General features: G+C 38.0%; 1 protein-coding gene across 3 annotated transcripts in view; it reads left to right on the top strand.

Moving 5' to 3' along the window:
* Positions 1-20,857, top strand: part of unc45b (unc-45 myosin chaperone B) — a 61,642-nt gene that overhangs the window by 26,850 nt on the left and 13,935 nt on the right. For all 3 annotated transcript variants that reach the window (XM_028805377.2, XM_051929666.1, XM_028805376.2), the window contains exons 9-15: positions 5,994-6,165; positions 7,071-7,371; positions 10,896-10,990; positions 12,712-12,853; positions 13,653-13,793; positions 14,054-14,181; positions 16,709-16,775. In XM_028805377.2, the coding sequence (XP_028661210.1) occupies positions 5,994-6,165; positions 7,071-7,371; positions 10,896-10,990; positions 12,712-12,853; positions 13,653-13,793; positions 14,054-14,181; positions 16,709-16,775 (1,046 nt within the window). The remainder of the gene's footprint in view (positions 1-5,993; positions 6,166-7,070; positions 7,372-10,895; positions 10,991-12,711; positions 12,854-13,652; positions 13,794-14,053; positions 14,182-16,708; positions 16,776-20,857) is intronic.

The following is a 20,857-nucleotide window of genomic DNA, read 5'->3' on the forward strand; positions in this document are numbered from 1 at the left end:
CTTAATTAAAGTTTGGCTATGTATTGTGGAAAAATATGAGAAATATGCTTCTAAAGGCGTCATGTGATGAAAGATTTAATACATTGTGGAACTTGACCCGGACACAGACAGGCAGACACGTTTAAATTACCCCACACACGTTTATTGAGGTACTCCATAATATAACAAGTCACTCACAGACCCCAATACCCCACAGTCCAGGCCAACACAATGCCTTCTCTCTCTCCACTCCAGCCCACCTCCTTCTCTCCTCCAGAGACCTCGTCCTTCTTACACCCGACTCAAGTCATCCACTGAAGGGAGGCGGCTCCTTTACATAAGCACCCGGATGTGCTCCAGGTGCGTCCCCAGCAATCTCCCACCGACACGCCCCAGTGTGGCAGAAGTGCCGGCTGTATCCCCGGAAGCACTCTGGGTGTCCCTGTTCCTCTTCCCCCCAGCACTTCCTGGTGTGGCGGAAGTGCTGAGGTCCAGGGTCTTCCAGGTATTTGGGTCCCCCTGGCGGTGACCACGGGCCCCTACAGGGTTGAGCTTCCCAGCTCTGTACCCGTGGACCCCAGGGCGGTCGCCCCCTCGAGGTCTGGAGGAGGCGCAAGCCCTCCGGTCTTCTCGGGCGTCCCGGCTGGGTACCACCCCCATCCGAGTACCACAACATGTAATCAAACATTAAAATTAAATAAATGGTTTTAATTTTAATCACCTGCAAACATAATTATAAATGCCTTATTATTACGAGTTGTTAATCATGTCTCTAAAAATGTGTGACATTGTAAGTGCTCTGTCCTGGATCTGAATTGCATGTCTGGTTTCTTTCCGTGGATTTTTCTCCAGGAGCCCTGTTTTTCCACCTATATGCTAAATGGATGACTTAGGTTAAACTAGTGACTCTAAACTTGTCCCATATGAGTTAACCATGGGACAAACACATTGTGTTGCCCTGTCCAGGTTTGGTCCCTACACTGCACTTGAGGGTACTGGGGTAGCCCCCTGCTACCCTGAAGCTTTCTCTCTTAATCTAAATCCTTAGTTACTTTATCTTCTCAAATATATACCTTACTGTGTTGGGTTGTTGAGCTATTGATTATATTTTTTTCTGTCTTTGCCAGGATCTTCAGTTGTTCCATTGTCTTCCTTTTCTTTCTGGCTACTTCTTGACGTTTTCTTCCCATACCCTTCTAGGTCTTCTCCTCTGTCTTTTTCTTTCACCCTACATTTCAAACACCTTTTTGGGATACCTTATTTCACTCATCCTTATTATATGTCCATACCAATGTAGCTGTTTTATTTCTATGTTTTCCATGATTTACTGCATTTTTCAGTTTTTTATTAATTCTTTTTTTCTTATTCTGTCTCTTTTTGTTTTACCTAACATAGTATTTTAGATTTTTGTTTATCCAGTATTGTACAAGATTTGATAGAGTATAATATTGTTGATACATACTGTATATGATTTTATATAAATTAATCTTTGTCTTTATACTTATTTCTTTCCTATTAAGATGTTGTTAATTTGATAGTATACTCTATTTGCCTTGTTTATTCTGTTTCTGATTTCTTCACCTATCTTTCTATCTTCACTTATGATTACACACTTCCATGGCGTCTAATGCTTCCCATATATATCTTCACGGTACTGCATCAAATGCTGCTTTTAAATGATATGATCTTGTGTTTGTCTTCCTGGTCTATATGCTGATTGTGCTTCTTGTAGTTTATTCTCTATTGTTGTTCTCAACCTTCTTTCTTTCATTCTTGAATTTAGTGTATTTTTTTGATAACAAACATATTGCTCTAAAATTATCACAGTTTGTGGAATTCCCCCTTTTTATACAGTGGTACTGTACAATTATATTTCTTTCCCATTTCTCTGGTATTCCCTCTGTGTTCCATGCCTGTCACAAGATTTTCTTGAGCTATTTAACTACTGTTCCTCTTCCATACTTTAACATTTCAGCTGTTATCTCATTTGCCCCAGGCGCTTTGACATTTTTTATTTTTACTAGGGCATTTGTTATTTCTTCTTCTGTAATTCCTCCCTGCTCTTCTGCTTCATCTTCATTCATCTCTCTCTCCTCTAGTGGCTTTTCATATTGTTCTTCCCCCTTCATTATTTCTTCCTCAAGTATTTTTGCATAGTGGGCTCTTCATGCTTTAAAAATCCCAGCTACCTCTGTCTGCAGTTCTCCTTTTGAGTTTTTTGTGCTTCTGATTTTCGGTGTTTAATTTCCCTTAAACCTTTTGACCATATTCCAGAACTGCTTTTGATTTTCAATATAATTCTCCTCTATTTTCTTACTAAATTTCCCTGGCACTTTTTTCTTTTCTGATTTCAAAAACACTTTAGTCTGTTCTCACTTTATTTTGTGTATTGTCCTGTCTTCCTCAATTTTTGTTTTTAAATATTTTCCCTATGTCTCATTTTTCTCCTCCACCTTGGTCTTCACTTCATTATCCCACCATTTTTTTTGTTTGTTTTTTTTTGCACAAGGTCCTAGTTTAGCTCAGTAGATGCGTGTAGCTGTTTGTAACAATGTTTTCCTAAATTTTACCCACATTGTATTTATGGTCCACTTTTCTTTGCTATCATTTTAATTTTAAGCTTCTAATTTTTCTGTAGGTCTATTTGCGTATTCTTGTCTTTTGTAGGTCTATTTGCATATTCCTGCCTTTTGTTGTTTTTTTTCTAATGATTCCAATGTAATTCTTGAGTATTTTCTTCCTCCATCTTTAACTGGTTTTAAATCTATTATGAAAAATCTATGTTTGATATGCAGACCTGCTCCCCTGATTGCTTTGACATCATGCAGTGCATGCCTCATGCCTCTTGCATAGGTAATGTTGTTATTCATGCTTCTATGATCCAGTTCTTCTGCTTCATAAGTAATTGTGTGAATTATTTTGTGATTTGTGAAGTGTTTCCAATTAGCATCTGATTAGTTTCACACCAATCTAGCATTCACCACCCATTCTCATTCACCTCTCCTTCCAAGCCATGTTCTCCCATTGTTCCATGTCCCCATTCCTTCTGGCTGCCAGAATAGCCATTCCAGTTACCCTATACTTTTATGAGCTGGGCATTGGATTGCATTTTCTGTAAAGCCTGCTGTAGATCTCCATTAAATGCATTCTTTTCACCTGCTATACTGTTTTCTGTTAGTGAAAACAATTCCATTAGTCCTAATTTCTCCTGTAGTTCATAGTTCATTGTCATTAGTCTTGGATTTATAGGTTCCCATCTTGTTATCATCTTTTCTATCTCACTGCTTATAATTGTCTCAACTCATGCCACCGCAGTGCTTTCAATTGGAGATCCCAAAAAGAGGGTACTGTATATCCTTTGGATTTATTATTCTACGACCCTTCTTTTTTATTTCAGATATTTGTAGTATTTGGTTCTTGTACCTTTCTGTTTTTTCTTCTATCTCTCTTTCATTTACCAGTTAACAATGTTATATTTCATATTCCAGTTCTTAACATTTTGTTTGCCACAGTTCGTAACCAGTTAGACCATTCATTTTTGTTGTCTCTGAATTATTCTTATCATGTGTGAGTGATTAGCCCAAAGACAAGGGTCCCGTTAGTTTGAGACAAGTGGGCTTTGGTCCACAGCTGCTTATTATAAATATTCACAGCAGTCCCACTCCCAGGACCTCCTCCATCTGCCACCCGGAGGAAGCGCTCTCTAGGAATGTGGTGTCCCAAGGGAATCTAAATGCAAAGTTTAAAAAATAAAAGTCCTTATCCTGTTTTTATTGTATATTACACACAATGATGCATTGAAAATTACAAGCTATTGCCATCTGACTGCTTAACCAGTTTCCAAAGAGGATAAATTGTGCACTTGTTTCTTTGTTTAGTTATAAACTTAGCATGTAGGACACACACAGTGCATACTATATATTGAAAAACAATTAAAAAAGTAAGCACAATTTTATTATTGTAAGCAGGATGGAGACGCAGTGGTGGCACTGCTGCTTTACAATAAGGAGAGCACGGTTTGTTTCCCAGGTCCTCCCTGTATGGAGTTTGCATGTTCTCCTCCTTGTCTTTGTGGGTTTCCTCTGGCTGCTTTAGTTTCCTTCCACTGTCCAAAGACATGCAGTTTAGGTGAATTGATGACTCTAAATTGGTCTTATTGTGTGGTTGGTGTGTGTGTGTGTGTTTTCATCCTGTGATGGACAGAAGCCCTTTCCAGGGTTTGTTCCTGCCTTGCACCCCGTGATAGCTGGGATAGGCTCCAGTACCACCCGTGTTCCAGGTCTGGATTAAGTGGGTTAGTAAATGACATGATAACAGTTTATTATTATAAAGTATATACACTTGGGTGTAGTTGCCAAGGCACTGGACTTTAAAACTCAAGGTTGTTATTTCAGTTCCCGGCTCTGACCTCACTGTGCCACCCTGATCATGTCACTTAGCCAGCCTTGACTCAAAATGTAAAAAATCTATTTAAACAAGCCCATTTCATCCTAATCTTGTATGCTGCATTAGCATTAGATAAAGGTGGCAGCAAAATATAATAAGGACAAGTCTGTAAATAATGGAAAAAATAAACAAAAAGAAGACTGAACAAGCTGTATTTCAATTTTTCAAAGTCAGCAAAGAAATTACTTCTTAAACAGAATAGTTCATTGTATACCTTAGCAAAGTATTCAGAATATATACATTCAAACTCTTAGTTTATGAGAATAACACATTATAATATCTTGATACAAATTCAGTAATATGTAATGTTTTTTAAAGTGATACCAGAAATAATTGTCTCTATTAAATCATTTGACTTTATGTTATAAAAAGAAGTACATGGGCAGCACGGTGGCGCAGTGGGTAGCGCTGCTGCCTCGCAGTTGGGAGACCTGGGGACCTGGGTTCGCTTCCCGGGTCCTCCCTGCGTGGAGTTTGCATGTTCTCCCCGTGTCTGCGTGGGTTTCCTCCGGGCGCTCCGGTTTCCTCCCACAATCCAAAGACATGCAGGTTAGGTGGATTGGCGATTCTAAATTGGCCCTAGTGTGTGCTTGGTGTGTGGGTGTGTTTGTGTGTGTCCTGCGGTGGGTTGGCACCCTGCCCGGGATTGGTTCCTGCCTTGTGCCCTGTGTTGGCTGGGATTGGCTCCAGCAGACCCCCGTGACCCTGTGTTCGGATTCAGCGGGTTGGAAAATGGATGGATGGATGGATGGAAGAAGTACATACAATGGAGGCTTGGTATCAGTACATAATGGCACCAAATTTATATTACTAGTATCAATGAAAGAAAAGTAAACCACTATTATTATAATAATGGCTACTACCTCAGCAATTCAGAGACCAGGGTTCAAAACCCTGCCTGTGCCACTGCATGCACAGAGCTTACTAGTAATATTTTATTTCCCTGAGCGCTCTACTTTGCTCTTAAGTATCTCCCAGAGGTGCATATTGGACACATCAGCATGTTTGCTTTGGGTGCGTCACATCACGTGTGCCCTGCAATGCCTCATTCTGGCCTTACATCTGTCACTACTGCTATAGCCTCCTAGACTTTATGACCTTTTAATGGACTAAGCAAATTCAACAAAGTGATGTCTGTTGGATCAATTTATATATTGTGTATACTGCGTGTTTAAGCGTATTTGTACTTTTATGTGTATTCATTATGTAATTAGTAATTTAAAGTTTATAATTGTATTTTACCTGTGAACTTATTATAGTGCTCTGAGTCTGCACTTTTTGATGAGCACCATAGAAAAATGAAATGAATAGAATTTAATTTTCTATAGGGAATCCTTTCATGATCTATATGTTTTTTCTTACTATTAAAATCTGTCATCCTCATGAATTAATAACATTGCCATCCATTTTGTAACCCAGTTGTTATCCAGTTCAATTTTGTGGAAAGTGAATGTCTATCCAAAAAGTACTTGTTGCAAAGATGAATGTGTATGAATGGATGTATCTTGCAGAGTCATTATTGCTGTTTGTTAAAAAAAATGACTATTGTATATGATTAACTCCACCAGGACTGAAAAAAATCTTGAAAGTGGTCGGGCAAGTTCCAGATCTACCCAAACATTTGCCTCTATCTGAAAACACTCAGATGATAGCAAGCATTCTTCTTAATAAGCTCTATGATGATCTCCGCTGTGATCCAGAGAGAGAAAATTATTTCAAGATCTGTGAAGAGTACATACTGTAAGTGTTGTCTACTTACTGAAGGAACAAAAGTCTGACATTTAAATCAGTTGAACTGCTTCATACATATAGTATGTATTTTTAGTACTAACAATTATATTCTATAAAAATATATTAAATATGCCAATTATGTCTATTATACATTGTTTATGTGTTATTATACAATACATTATCCATCTGTCTGTCTGCATACTCTATAGGTAAACGGCATCATGGCTAAAAGCAGTGAAGGATCTGTTCTCCTTAGTGAGCCAGCCTTGGCTCAGATACACTCATATTCATATTCTATTTTTCTATGTACTTTTCATGATCTTCACTGTTGATCAAAGGCTTCTAAATAAATCCAGTCATTGATTATCATAATTCATTCATGACTTTTTATTGTCATGTATCAGACCTCGTTCTGTCCTATCCTGTAAACAGGGCTGGCGCCACCATTAAGGTGAATTAGGTAGATAGATAGATAGATAGATAGATAGATAGATAGATAGATAGATAGATAGATAGATAGATAGATAGATAGATAGATAGATAGATAGATAGATAGATAGATAGATAGATAGATATTCACCTAGGGTGGAGATCATAAGGGGGCGTAGCTACCAAAGCGTCAGTTGGTGCACTAATAAGCTTGGCCTAGGGTGTAAAATAACATAGCACCAGGAACTGTACTACAGCACTTGTAAACTATATTGTTCTGCAACTGTGGATTTACTGTATATGTATAGTTTAGGAAGATGAATAAGTGTCATAGCTAGAGAAAGGCAAAAAGCACTCCTCTTATAACTCTATTATCATAACCATATATTTAAGTACTCACCAACGTGGAAATGATGCTCATGTATTTACCTTTCCTCACTAGCACATGTCTAATATGGTTTCACTTATGTCTTTATTGATTTAAGGGGCAAATTTGATCCGAAAGATATGGATAAGAATCTACATGCCATCCAGACTGTATCTGGTTTGCTTCAAGGTCCTTTCGACGTTGGCAACAAGATCGTCGGAAAGCAAGGTGTAATGGAAATGATGGTGGCCTTATGTGGCTCCGAGCGAGAGGTCGATCAACTAGTGGCAGTTGAAGCTCTAATTCATGCATCCACCAAAATGAGTAGAGCTTCCTTCATTATTACTAATGGAGTATCGCTACTAAAGGACATATACAAGAAGACAAAGGATGAGAAAATCAAAATCCGAGCTTTAGTAGTAAGTTCTCATCATACAGTAATGTGTACATGTTTTGTACTTTTGTAGTAAGTTCTCATCATACAGCAATATGTACATGTTTTGTACTTTACATGTTAAAAAGTCTCTTCTTACGAAAACCAAAGAGTTTTCAAATTAATTTTGTAAATTATATATCATTTAGGGGGGCGGCATGGTGGCGCAGTGGTAGCACTGCTGCCTCGCAGTTAGGAGACCCGGGTTCGCTTCCTGGGTCCTCCCTGCGTGGAGTTTGCATGTTCTCCCCGTGTCTGCGTGGGTTTCCTCCAGGCGCTCCGGTTTCCTCCCACAGTCCAAAGATATGCAGGTTAGGTGGATTGGCAATTCTAAATTGGCCCTAGTGTGTGCTTGGTGTGTGGGTGTGCTTGTTTGTGTCCTGCGGTGGGTTGGCACCCTGCCTGGGATTGGTTCCTGCCTTGTGCCCTGTGTTGGTTGGGATTGGCTCCAGCGGACCCCCGTGACCCTGTGTTCGGATTCAGCGGGTTGGAAAATGGATGGATGGATATATCATTTACTTAATAATAAAGAGTAATTTACTAAATAATAAAAGTCAATTCCTAAGCAAAAGGTCTATGTATTAAGCTAAAGAGCAGTCCAATTCTTTGATTTACTGAAGATATACATTTTAGTACAAGGCAAAGAAAGTAGAAGTCAACTGCAGGATGGTCAGAGAGATCATAAACAGAATCTTCACAGGTGCCTCTTATGTATGAGTTGAACATGAATCTGACCATGTTCATTAGGGGGCCGACCTCACTATTGATAAGAATAAAACATTAAAACATTGAACAAACAATGAAAAAACAAAAGAAAAAACATCATCTATCTCCACAAACTGCAAGTAACCTTGCCATGGGGCTTTGTAGGTAAAAGTCCTATTTAAATGGATTAGGTTTACATTAGGAGAAGGGGTAAAGTAATTACTCTCTAATTTTATCTCTGTCTGAATCATTTATGTCAATTTTTAAAAACAGCACTTTCACATCTTAGTAAAGATTATCGAGCATTTTACCTTCTATAAAAAGTTTATAAAAAATAGGCTGAAGTTAAAATAGTCCTGAGCAAATCAGCATTTCAGTAAAATTATGTCACTTCCTGTAAAAATGGCCTTTCCCCTGGGATATTCCCCTGGGTTTTTTGCAGAATAAATTTAGGTGGTTGTAAAACTTGTCCCTGCGTCAGCCAAGTAGATGAGTTTGTGGACACTAGAGCTTGCTATGAGCAGGAGCAATAGTTACAAAATTCACAACAAATGCGGCTGATTTGAGGTCACAGCATTGTGTACCCATACAACGGCATGTCTATCGCTGTAGTGGTAATCCATGGTAAAATTTACCAGCACTGTGTGGTACTGTTCAAATGGGAAAACAAAGATGGAAACAAAGGTGTTTTGTGATTTAGGCCTCAAAAAACCAAAAGACTAAATCAGGAAAAGACTTTACTATTTAGTTTCAGTTATTAAGTGAAATAAAGAAAAATTCAACAAAAATGTTTGATAATTCAAAAAAAAAAACAAGAATTCCCTAAACAAAGATTACATTTTCAAAAATTACAAATCTAAATACTAAACAAAAAGAAAAAGGCAATCCAAAAATAACCAAAACAAGTTGGCAACAACTACAGAGAAAACCAAAAACAAAACCTAATTGTCAAAAGCCAAAATGAAAATATTCAAAAGAACATAAAATCTTAGTATAGTATAGTAAGAGGAAAGAACAAAAGGGAGCAGAAGTGCACAGATAAACTGGCTCCTGTAAAGTACAATATGTTTTGTGATTTTACAGGTAAGACATGTTGTATTTTGATAAGGACATACAAGTTAAAATATTTCTTTACTCTGTACGCATGACAATAATGACCCTCTAAGTCAGTGTTTCTCAACCACTGTTGTTTATAATGGTAGTGGGTTGTGATGAGTTACGCATTGATTGCTGCATGTAGTCCCCCTGACGATTGCACTCAATTCACCTAGGAGCATTCTAGGGGAAATCAATTAATTTTGGTAGAGGGAAAAGGGACCAGAAACAAAATTACGAGCAATGTATTGAATGTGAAGAGAGAACAAACAAGAGAGTTGGGGAAAATTACAAAATTTACAAAAAAAATTGCAAAACAAAGATGCAATTATAACAAAAGGAGAGAAGTCCACAGTATTCAAAACAGATACCTGGGATCACTTAAAATAATCTCAGTTCTTTATGGGTTCCCTTTTAAATTCACCTAGTATGTCATTAAAATAGACTTTATCATTTTCATGATACAGCTATTTTGATATACAGTCATGAAATTATTCTTATGATTGCTATATCTTTTTATTTAATTTAATTTGGGAGGCATAGATTTAAGTACTTAATCCCAGGCAAGCTCACATTCAGATTTACATTCAGATTTCACAAATCAAGCATTTTTCACAGAGCTGCTGAAACTCACACTTGAAAGAAAAGTCTACTCTGATTAGACATCTTCTGTCTTTCTATCACTAACATTGTTTTGGACACTTTGAAGAAAGGGGGTGCTCTGAAAAATAGTAAAGATGGGGAGATAAACACATAATGAGGGATAAAGCAAAATCTAAGTGTCTTAACACAGGGAGGAAAAAGAGAAAGCAACTAAATCAAAGCACAAAATGAGAATTAAATTCCAGTCAACAAAGTATAGTAACATTAAAGTCTTCTAAGAAGTGCCTTTTATCTTCCTCTAATGCTAGAAAGAGCATAAAGGAGATTTGTAGTTAAGAGGTCTTTGATCCAAAGCAAATGTGCAGATTACCATCTGGATATGGTGATATAATAAGTCACTTGACTTTCATATCATGTGACTGATAACAGTCTTATTAAAGCCATGCCATCACAGATGACTTTTCCAGCGATTTTCAGTCCTAGCCTTCATTTACATAAACTTAGCAGTTGGCGGAGAGCTCCCATGAAGGCCAGTTACGTTATTTGACATACCCAGTAACTCAGTCCAACTTGTCTGCAACTTGCTCTGATAAAATTAAAACGGTTTGATTATGTCTTTAGTCTCGGGAGGGATTTCTTTGTGCATGAGAGCTGACAACCAATGAATGCTCATTCAGAGCACAGCCTGGCAGGCAGGCAGGACCGTTGTTGTTATGTAAGGTTTTCTAACTGTCAAGCTGTGTGTATGGCTCTGCTAGGCAGTTCAATGTAATGTCACTGATTAACAGCCTGTTCATGGGGAATAAACTCTTTTTAACCAAGTCCTTCAGTGTTTAAAAATGTGATCATCATTGTCTTTTGAAAATCTGCCATGGTGGCTTGAAAAAAAGAAAATTACCCAAGTCACCTACATGAATATACTGTAGAGTAAATGCCAGAAATCCACACTTGGTTGACAATATTGCAATTGGCAGTGCTGTCTATGGGTGACATAATATGGAAGATAATGGCTCTCTTATAAAACTCAGAAAAAACATGAACACTTCTACAAACATGAATGTGATTATTATGTATATGGGACAATAATGACTTTTTTATCCTTTACAGGGTCTTTGTAAACTAGGGTCTGCTGGTGGGGATGACTATAGCCTACGGCAGTTTGCAGAAGGCTCCACCGAAAAGCTTGCAAAACAGTGTCGCAAGTGAGTTTATTGTTAAATTGATAATAAAAAAAAAACATACTATGGTATAGGCATTTTAGATAGATAGATAGATAGATAGATAGATAGATAGATAGATAGATAGATAGATAGATAGATAGATAGATAGATAGATAGATAGATAGATAGATAGATAGATAGATAGATAGATAGATAGATAGATAGATAGATAGATAGATAGATAGATAGATACTTTATTAATCCCAATGGGAAATTCTTTAATATGTTTTTACCTAATTTTACAAAGAGACAAAACACAGTTTACCATTTCTTTATATTTTATTTATTACAGTATTGCATTAAACCAAGTTAGTCTGTCTGTCTGTCCAAGTTGTAACTGAAGCCTTTACTTAAGTTACCTTGTTTTTGTTTTCAGTCGAACTCAGAATTAATTTACCATGTCAAATTTAGTAAAGCAAGGGCCAGTGTTGTGAAGTTGTCCGCAGTCAGTTTTTAACCAAGCTCTTATTTAGTCTTTCAAAAAAGTGTTTATATGTGCAGACTCAGAGAATATAAGAATTGTTGGATAGACAAATGGAGGTGTTGAAATTAACCTCCTAATAACAGATACACAAAGGGACAGCTGTTCTACAAGTTTTGGTTTGCATTGGTGTCTCAGTGAGATGCATAACAAACCTCTAAGACTTAGAACAATCTTACCAAAAACGCGGAACGGTGGCGTACTGATTAACATTGTGCCATAAGCTCACTAAAGTACCAGCAGATACTCCAGTACAGTGGTGGCTCCAGTGTGAGTGAGCAGGGGTCAACGCTTGAGTGGAACATTTTCCTGTACAGGTTTGTTTCATGCCTTATAAGCAGTTTTCTGTCCTACATCAAACCTGCATAATCTAGGTCATAATAGCAGGTGCCAGTTCCTACCACAATAGCATATGGAGCATGAGAGACACCAACCCTGGATGACACACTAGTTCTTCACATGGAGCACTCACATGTACATCCAAACTGGTCAGATTTTGAGCCATCAATTAATCTAATATACACATCCATGTAGAAATGGGGATGACAGTCAGACTCCACAGAGACAGTTACTGGGCCTTAGAAGCCAACCCAGGACTCTGGAGGTGTTAGGCAGCAGTGTGAACCATTGCACTTTCCAGAGAAAACAGTTTATTTAAACGAAGAGTTCAATAAGTAACAGAATAATCCTTATTTAAGGACTACTTGCAATGAATATTTGTCGTATTTGTGACTTTGCAAAAGATAATTTCAACATGAGGCCCATAACAAGCAATAGACTTAGGTTCTCCAAAGTACTATGCTATATATGAGACAAATAAAAGAACACCTTGTGTTATAAGAAAAGGTCCAGAATACAAATTTATTCTTGATTACACATTCATTGTTGTTGTAGGTAGATGACATCTGGCATAAACGTCTTCACAGAACAGTATAGTCACATAATTGATTTGTTTCTCCATTATGTGGTCACAGTGAGCTACAGCATATCCTGGCAGTATTCTGTGCAAGGCAAGAATCAGCCTTGGGTATGGAGCCAGGCCATTGCAAGATATAAACACACAAATGCCAACGCTCACTACCAGTAGCACCGTTTAACCTAACATGCATGTCTATGAGGTATGAGAGAAAAACCACAGAACCAAAGAAACACCCAGGCAGTCATGATGTTAAGAAATGTGCTATTTAAACAGGATGCTAACTTTGTTTTCTTTTTTTTTTAGGTGGTTATGTAATCCAAATATTGATGTACGCACCAGAAAGTGGGCTGTGGAAGGGTTAGCTTATTTGACAATGGATGCAGACGTGAAGGATGACTTTGTTGAAGATGAACTTGCAATGAGGGCAATGTTTGAACTCTGTAAGGTACTTTGTGGATTTGGTTTGTTAGAAGAAAAGGAAAAATCAAAAAGCATCTTACTCTATCTATAGACAGAAAGGCAATTTAAACCAAGGATATCAGAATTATGGATGATGTTGAAGCTGCTGGAGTTTGACAAAAAAAGGACTCTTGCAAAACTCTTAGTGATTAATATTTTTGAATCTTTGGTTGAACTCTCTTTGCAGTTTATCAAACTATTTCCATACTTCCACAAACCCACAAATGCAAAAATGCTTAGCTATTTCTACTAAAAACATTTCAAGCTTACACAGAATACTACATTGTTACAATCTGTCGGGGTTGATGAAAATCAAAATTCATTTTTACTCAAATATTAGAACTTTAAGATGAGGCACAGAAACCAAAATCAGCCTTACTCCAAAGTCTATAATCCAAGAATCAACTTGGGCTACCTCAATTCATTGCTAGGTAAAAATGATAAATCCAGCCTCTTCCTAATCTGATCTTGTTGTCAGAACTCATTTCAATAGTGAATTCTTATTGTTAACAACACTTTTTTCCATACCCCATCCTAAACCTGCCTTTCCACCACTTTGTCTAGTAACTCTTTCTGTGGCTCCTAGCTTTATCATGCTTATAGGTTTTACCAACACCCACATTATGGACTCCTTTCCAAGCTGCATAAATTTGGTTTCTTTAGCCTGTCCTAGAAATTTAGCCCTACATTGTTAGGATGTTCTGTCAATCTTTAGGGAAGTTATGAAATTAGAGTTTTAAGTCAGGCTGATTGTGATAACTGTGCATCAATTATTTTCTTTTCAGTCTCAAGACAAGACCATTCTGTATGCTGTGGCTTCCACATTGGTGAATTGTACTAACAGTTACGAGAAGAAAGAGATCATTCCTGAGTTGATACAGCTAGCAAAGTTTTCTAAGCAGCATGTGCCCGAGCAGCACCCCAAGGTAAGGAGTTAGGAAATTTAATCACTGGCTTGGATTCAGCCAGTAGCACATATCTTTTTAAACTTAAATTGGCCTGTCTGGTCTCTCTGGTTCTTACTAGACTTTCCACAGAGAACTGAGTCCTGAAATTCAATGCAACATGGAATGCATTGTGACAAGAACATAAGGAAATAATCAGAAATGGTTCAAGCATCATTTGGACAGACTGATGTTAATCTTTGAAAAAAATATATTAACTAGGACTCCACTTTCAATTCTAGGACAAAAAGGACTTTGTGGAGAAACGTGTAAAACGTCTACTGAAGGCTGGGGTTACATCAGCACTGGCTTGCATGGTAAAAGCCGACAGCACAATTCTGACCGACCAGACAAAGGAGCTTTTAGCACGGTAGGCAGAAGAATAATAAAATCTATAATGACAGGAATGTTATAAGGCTGGACTATGCTAAAGATGGGTCAGAGGTGAAAACTAGTGTGAAGGCAGGATTTACATTTACACTTTGCAACCTTTTTTAAATGTTAATCAGTCAATTTTTTGTGATTTGTATGTTTTTCTCACTTGTCTGCTCTACTGACATACTTCTTTCTCAGTCGTTTCTCTGCTTCATCCAACTATTCCTCTTGCAAAAATGAAAGCATCATTAATGAGTGTCACCTGTGGCTTTCATCTCTTGTTCCTCTCACAAGTCCCCCATTTTCACTTAACCCAGATAGTTTAGCAGCATTTATGGATAAACAAGTGGTGGTGACGGCCCAGTACAGGATGATGACCCCGATCACTGTTTTGTGTGGAGTTTGCACTGCCTGTTGTCTCAGTGGGGATTTTTTGGGCGTATTCTAGGTTTCCATCCACACAGCAAAGAAATGCACAATAGTTGACTGGTTTGGATCAATATTAGTGAATGAGCATATCTCTGTGTGTTTGTGTGGGTATGGGACTAAATGTGCCCTGTGATAATTAGGTACTCAGTCCAAGATCTCTTCCCATAATGCACCCAGTGTTGTAGAGGTAGGCTTCAGCCCCCCAGGACCCTGTATATGAATAAGTTAATATACCTCACCAGATATATTTTTTGGTTAATGTTTTTTTTTTCTTCACTATTCTGCCCAATACCCTATTAGCATACAAGGGTGGCAAAATTGTTGGGAGGGGAGTGAGGGAACCTACCACATCAAGAGATGCCAGATCAAACATCTAATCCCAAAAAAGAACCTCATCTGAATCCAACAGAGGAGCTTATAAGACTTTGACTAACCTAAGCAGGTTCCTATCCCCAATAACTAGCTCCTGTGAGCAAGTAAATCATCATTTATTGTGGTCCCAAACAGCACACACATCACAGAGCTGGACAGAAAAATATGTCATGCACAGAAACAATGGAATACTAAACCAGAATATGCCAGTAACAAGCAGCAATGAGGTCAAGCTATAGAAGTCTTGATAGCCTGCTTTCGACTAGCAGTTTCAAAACAGATAAATACCGATAACTTTTAAAAGCACTTCCAAAAATGCCCACCAGAGGGAAGTATCATCATCAAACCCTGGCTGGTAATAAAGGCAAGTATTGAATCTTTATAAAACAAAAGATTTATTCTTTGAAAAAATGATTCCAATCACTATGAAACACTGTGGAGCACAAAAGGTAAAAAGGAATGGCCTGAAACACAAAGCAATCCCAGCAAACATATTCCCAATACAGAATTCAAAGACATAATCAAAAGGAATAGAGCAGAAGATCAATAAATCTGTAAATCACAAAAGGTGCAATAAAGCACAAGTAAACTCATCACTCCCAGGCACCCAAGAGGTGGGATCATCGGCCAAACACCACCAGGAACTGCCCTCCGCCCTATAAATTCAGTCTCTCACAGTTCATGGTATTTCATTGTGAATGTGCTCTTGAGCTTCAGAGTATTACAGAGCATGTTGTATGAAAAATAAATATTTTTATTTAATAAAGATGTGTGCTTGCCCCTATATCTAGCTGTGGTTTGATGGGAAACTCACCCTATTGGTCATTTTTGTAAGTGAATTTGGGAGTTGCATGTTTTGGGACTCCTTGTTCATGACATAAAGAAAATAAGTTTAAGGACAAACAATCAAAATTAAAAAAATACAAATTGCATAAATAGGCTAACATTTCAATGGGCAAAAAAGCCAAACCTGAATGTAAAATAACCACACTAAACCACAAAAAATTAACAAAAGAAAAGGTTTCTGGAGAACATACTAGGGACCCTAACGAATGCCGCTGCAATTCTGTAGTAAGTGGAAGAACCTTACTGAGTCAGGTGCTGTAGTGAAATTCATTAAAGCAGCTGGGCAAGTTGCTTAACCAGGAATTGCACTCATCTATCAAAAACATTTATAAAAGAACAACAAAGAGAAGAACAGTTAAACTAAAAAAGAACCCAAAGAGAATTGACAATTACAAAATATTTAACTGAAAGAGAGCTAATATAGAATGGGCAAAGAACATAAAAAACAAATTCAAAGAAAGCAAAAAACAAAGACCCACAGCTGACCATGACAACTGGTTATAAAAGAGCTGTGAATTAGGTAAGAATTTGTATGTAAATGATTCCATAATGGTTTTAACTTTAGCTCATTTTTTAAATATAACTTTCTTTTGAATTTTGATGATCAGTTTCTTTGGACAAACCTCATAATAGCAAGGACATTGTCACAGATAAGGAGAAGGTTTAATTTATTGGGTCAGAATAACGTTCTTTTTAAAGCTCATGAGTTAAAGGGGATCTAATTATTAAATTAGATTAAATTAATGTCTTATTAGGTGAATACATTTTAAAAAGGCAGCAAAATGTGCAATGTAAAGCATTGTTTGATCATGGTTGGACAAAACAGGAAGATGCAATTCTCACTCTTTGAAATGTTTTTCTGTATTTGAATTTAGGGTTTTCCTTGCTCTGAGTGAGAATCCCAAAGACCGTGGCTTTATTGTGGCTCAAGGAGGGGGAAAGGTAATGAAAACCTTTTTACTATGAAAATTAAAAGCTTTTACTGTAAAAGTTTCAAGAAGCAACGAAGACAAATGACTTGAGTAAGAGAGATGTGTTGAGACTTACTCTCTGACCTTTGACAGACAATTCATAATACATTTTAGGAATGTTCTATGTTTATATCATTTTATTTACTAATTTAGAGTACAGTGATAGATTCTGAAGTCTCATTTTATTAGAAGTCAGAACGGCCTGGCTAAATACTTACTGAATCTGTCAGAAACACTAAGAAGAATGTAGCAACTGGGACACTGAATAAAGACAAAACAGACAGCCCTGAGCTGAAATTTTCATAAAGTGTCAAATGCCTTCATCTGTACTAAAAGAGATCAAGAAAGAGAATATGTCTGCTGGCAGATACAACAGGGATCAACTGCAATGGAAGTACCAGCAAGAAGTAGACAGAATCAAGGTTTAAGACACAGGCAAGAGTTGGGAATGAAATGAGCATCAAAGTCTAAACACAGAATCAGATTTTGGGTCAAAATAAAGGACATAACCAGCTATTGGCTTTGCCCCTAAGCAACATAGAACACAAGGTTTGTTTTTCATACTTGAATCCAACATATGGAGATAATTTATACTGTTGTCCTTAAATAGAGGTTGTTAGATGACGTCACTAGGCTGTCTCTTTAAATGATTTGCAACGGATTTCATTTCTATAAACAACCTTTGTGCAGCCTTCAGAATAAAATACAAAACAGTGATGCTAACAGGAACACATTTCAAAATGTTGCCATGATGAAGTTATTAGTATAACACTAAAACACTATAAATTATGTCCATACCAAATTCATGTATCCAAACAGTAAAAACTTGAAAACTAGAGGTCCATTAATGCAGACTTCAACAATAGATATTTAATATGAAAACCCATGAAGCAAATAAAATATAAGATTCACACAACAACCAAATCAAAGTTTTTTAATAGTTCTAACTTAATTTTGTGAGATGCAGTGCCTAAAGCTTTCCATTTCTTTAAAGACAGTGTTTTTGTTGATGAGGACCGGTCATTCAGCCCATGTTTGTTGTTCATTCCTGCTTACTTGAAAAACATAAGTGGACTATGCAAGTCCTAGGCCAAATGAGTGAATGGCACAATTATGAAAAAATATTTTTAACAAAAATGCCAAACGTATCCCTTGGAATTTTTCAAAAAATGTTTAACTTCTTCATTCTTTTCTCATACATTTACTGCGGTTCTGAAACAGTAGTTATAGTATTGTCATATTTTAAGTAATGCAGTGAAATTCTTATGCATGTTCAATCATGTAACATGTCACCACCCTTTGGTGCCATATTAAATAAGAATCTACTAAATGCAATTGTAAAAACAACACAGAAAGTATATTGTATTTTCAATTAAAAATGTACAAATAACTTTTATATCCTAGCTACCCAAATCATTCCATGCAGGGCATGGGTTTTTCTCCAGATTCTCCCAGAGATGTTTTTCCCATAAGGGTGTGCCCTGCCAGGATATAAAACAGATATATAATCTCTGTACTTGCTTTACTACATGTTTATGAAATATGGACAGCAATACTCAAAACTGTTTCCAGATGAGGCCCCACAAATGCATTACACACCTTAAGAATTACCCCCTTAAACATGAACTTTGCACAGCATGCTATATAACTAAAAATCCTAACATCTGCTTTCTAAATCACTCCTGTGCACTCTCTGGTTGCAGAAGTGAAGCATGGTTGCATAAAGCATGTCTTTAAGTCTTAATCTGCCATTGTGCAATTACAATACCTAATATTTTATATTCTTATTTGTAAAATTGCATATTTATTTTCATTAAACTGTAGCTATTGTTGGATATTTAACTTGAATAGGGATGTCAATCAACACATGTGAAAGAAATTGATATGCAAAATGTTAAAAAAGCAAAAGCTATCGTAGCCAGATACAATGAACTTTAATTCACAGACAATAATAATCTACTATATGTCCAGTCCTTCAGAGCAATCTAGTTGGTCAGTTTGGCTGTGGTGATGCGATCAAAAGAGGAAATGCAAGTGTGAGACACACAAGTAGGAATAAAGGAGTAGGGGGCATGCTGAGAGGGTTGCCTTCAAAGACTGGAAGCATAAACATGGACACAAGGTGGGCAAGATGTCTCGAAAATAATAGATAGATAGATAGATAGATAGATAGATAGATAGATAGATAGATAGATAGATAGATAGATAGATAGATAGATAGATAGATAGATAGATAGATAGATAGATAGATAGATAGATAGATAGATAGATAGATAGATAGATAGATAGATACTTTATTAATCCCAATGGGAAATTCACATTCTTCAGCAGCAGCATACTGATACAATAAATAATATTAAATTAAAGAATGATAATAATACAGGTGAAAAAAACAGACAATAACTATGTATAATGTTAAATATTAACGTTTACCCCCCCTGGTGGAATTAAAGAGTCGCATAGTTTGGGGGAGGAACGATCTCCTCAATCTGTCTGTGGAGCAGGACAGTGACAGCAGTCTGTCGCTGAAGCTGCTCTTCTGTCTGGAGATGACATTATTTAATGGATGCAGTGGATTCTCCATAATTGATAGGAGCCTGCTGAGCGCCCTTCGCTCTGCCACAGATGTTAAACTGTCCAGCTCCATGCCAACAATAGAGCCTGCCTTCCTCACCAGTTTGTCCAGGCGTGAGGCGTCTTTCCTCTTAATGCTGCCTCCCCAGCACACCACTGCGTAGAAGAGGGCGCTCGCCACAACTGTTTGATAGAACATCTGCAGCATCTTATTGCAGATGTTGAAGGAAGCCAGCCTTCTAAGGTAGTATAACCGGCTTTGTCCTTTCTTGCACAGAGCATCAGTATTGGCAGTCCAGTCTAATTTATCATCCAGCTGCACTCCCAGATATTTATAGGTCTGCACCATCTGCACACAGTCACCTTTGATGATCACTGGGTCTATGAGGGGTCTGGGCCTCCTAAAATCCACCACCAGCTCCTTGGTTTTGCTGGTGTTCAGGTGTAGGTGGTTTGAGTCGGACCATTTAACAAAGTCATTGATTAGGTCCCTATACTCCTCCTCCAGCCCATTCCTGATACAGCCCACGATAGCAGTGTCATCAGCGAACTTTTGCACATGGCAGGACTCCGAGTTGTGTTGGAAGTCCGATGTATATAGGCTGAACAGGACCGGAGAAAGTACAGTCCCTTGTGGCGCTCCTGTGTTGCTGACCACAATGTCAGACGTGCAGTTCCCAAGACGCACATACTGAGGTCTGTCTTTAAGATAGTCCACGATCCATGCCACTAGGTATGAATCTAATCCCATCTCTGTCAGCTTGTCCCTAAGGAGCAGAGGTTGGATTGTGTTGAAGGCGCTAGAGAAGTCTAGAAACATAATTCTTACAGCACCACTGCCTCTGTCCAAGTGAGAGAGGGATCGGTGTAGCATATAGATGATGGCATCTTCCGCTCCCACCTTCTCCTGATATGCAAACTGCAGAGGGTCAAGGGCGTGTTGAACCTGTGGCCTAAGGTGGTGAAGCAGCAGCCTCTCCATGGTCTTCATCACATGTGATGTCAGAGCAACAGGCCGAAAGTCATTCAGCTCACTAGGACGTGATACCTTTGGGACTGGGGTGATACAAGATGTTTTCCAAAGCCTCGGGACTCTCCCCTGTTCCAGGCTCAGGTTGAAGATGCGCTGTAGAGGACCCCCCAGCTCCGATGCACAGACCTTCAGCAGTCGTGGCGATACTCCATCTGGACCCGCTGCTTTGCTGGCACGAAGTCTCCTCAGCTCTCTGCTCACTTGCGCTGTTGTTATTATGGGTGGGGATGTTTTTCCTATGCTGGTATCAGCAGAAGGATGTGTGGAGGCTTTAATAAGCAGAGGCTTTTAAATAAGCAGGCTTTAAGGGAATGAGCTGGAGGGACTGCAAGATGTCCAGAGGGTAGTTCCTGATGGTGATTGGCTGGTGGGCCTGCCATGTGGAGGACCACCCAAAAAACACATGGAACATAGGCATTTTATATAAATAAACAAAATCAAAAATA

The sequence above is a fragment of the Erpetoichthys calabaricus genome, chromosome 7, assembly GCF_900747795.2.
Source record: "Erpetoichthys calabaricus chromosome 7, fErpCal1.3, whole genome shotgun sequence".
Classification (NCBI taxonomy): domain Eukaryota; kingdom Metazoa; phylum Chordata; class Cladistia; order Polypteriformes; family Polypteridae; genus Erpetoichthys; species Erpetoichthys calabaricus.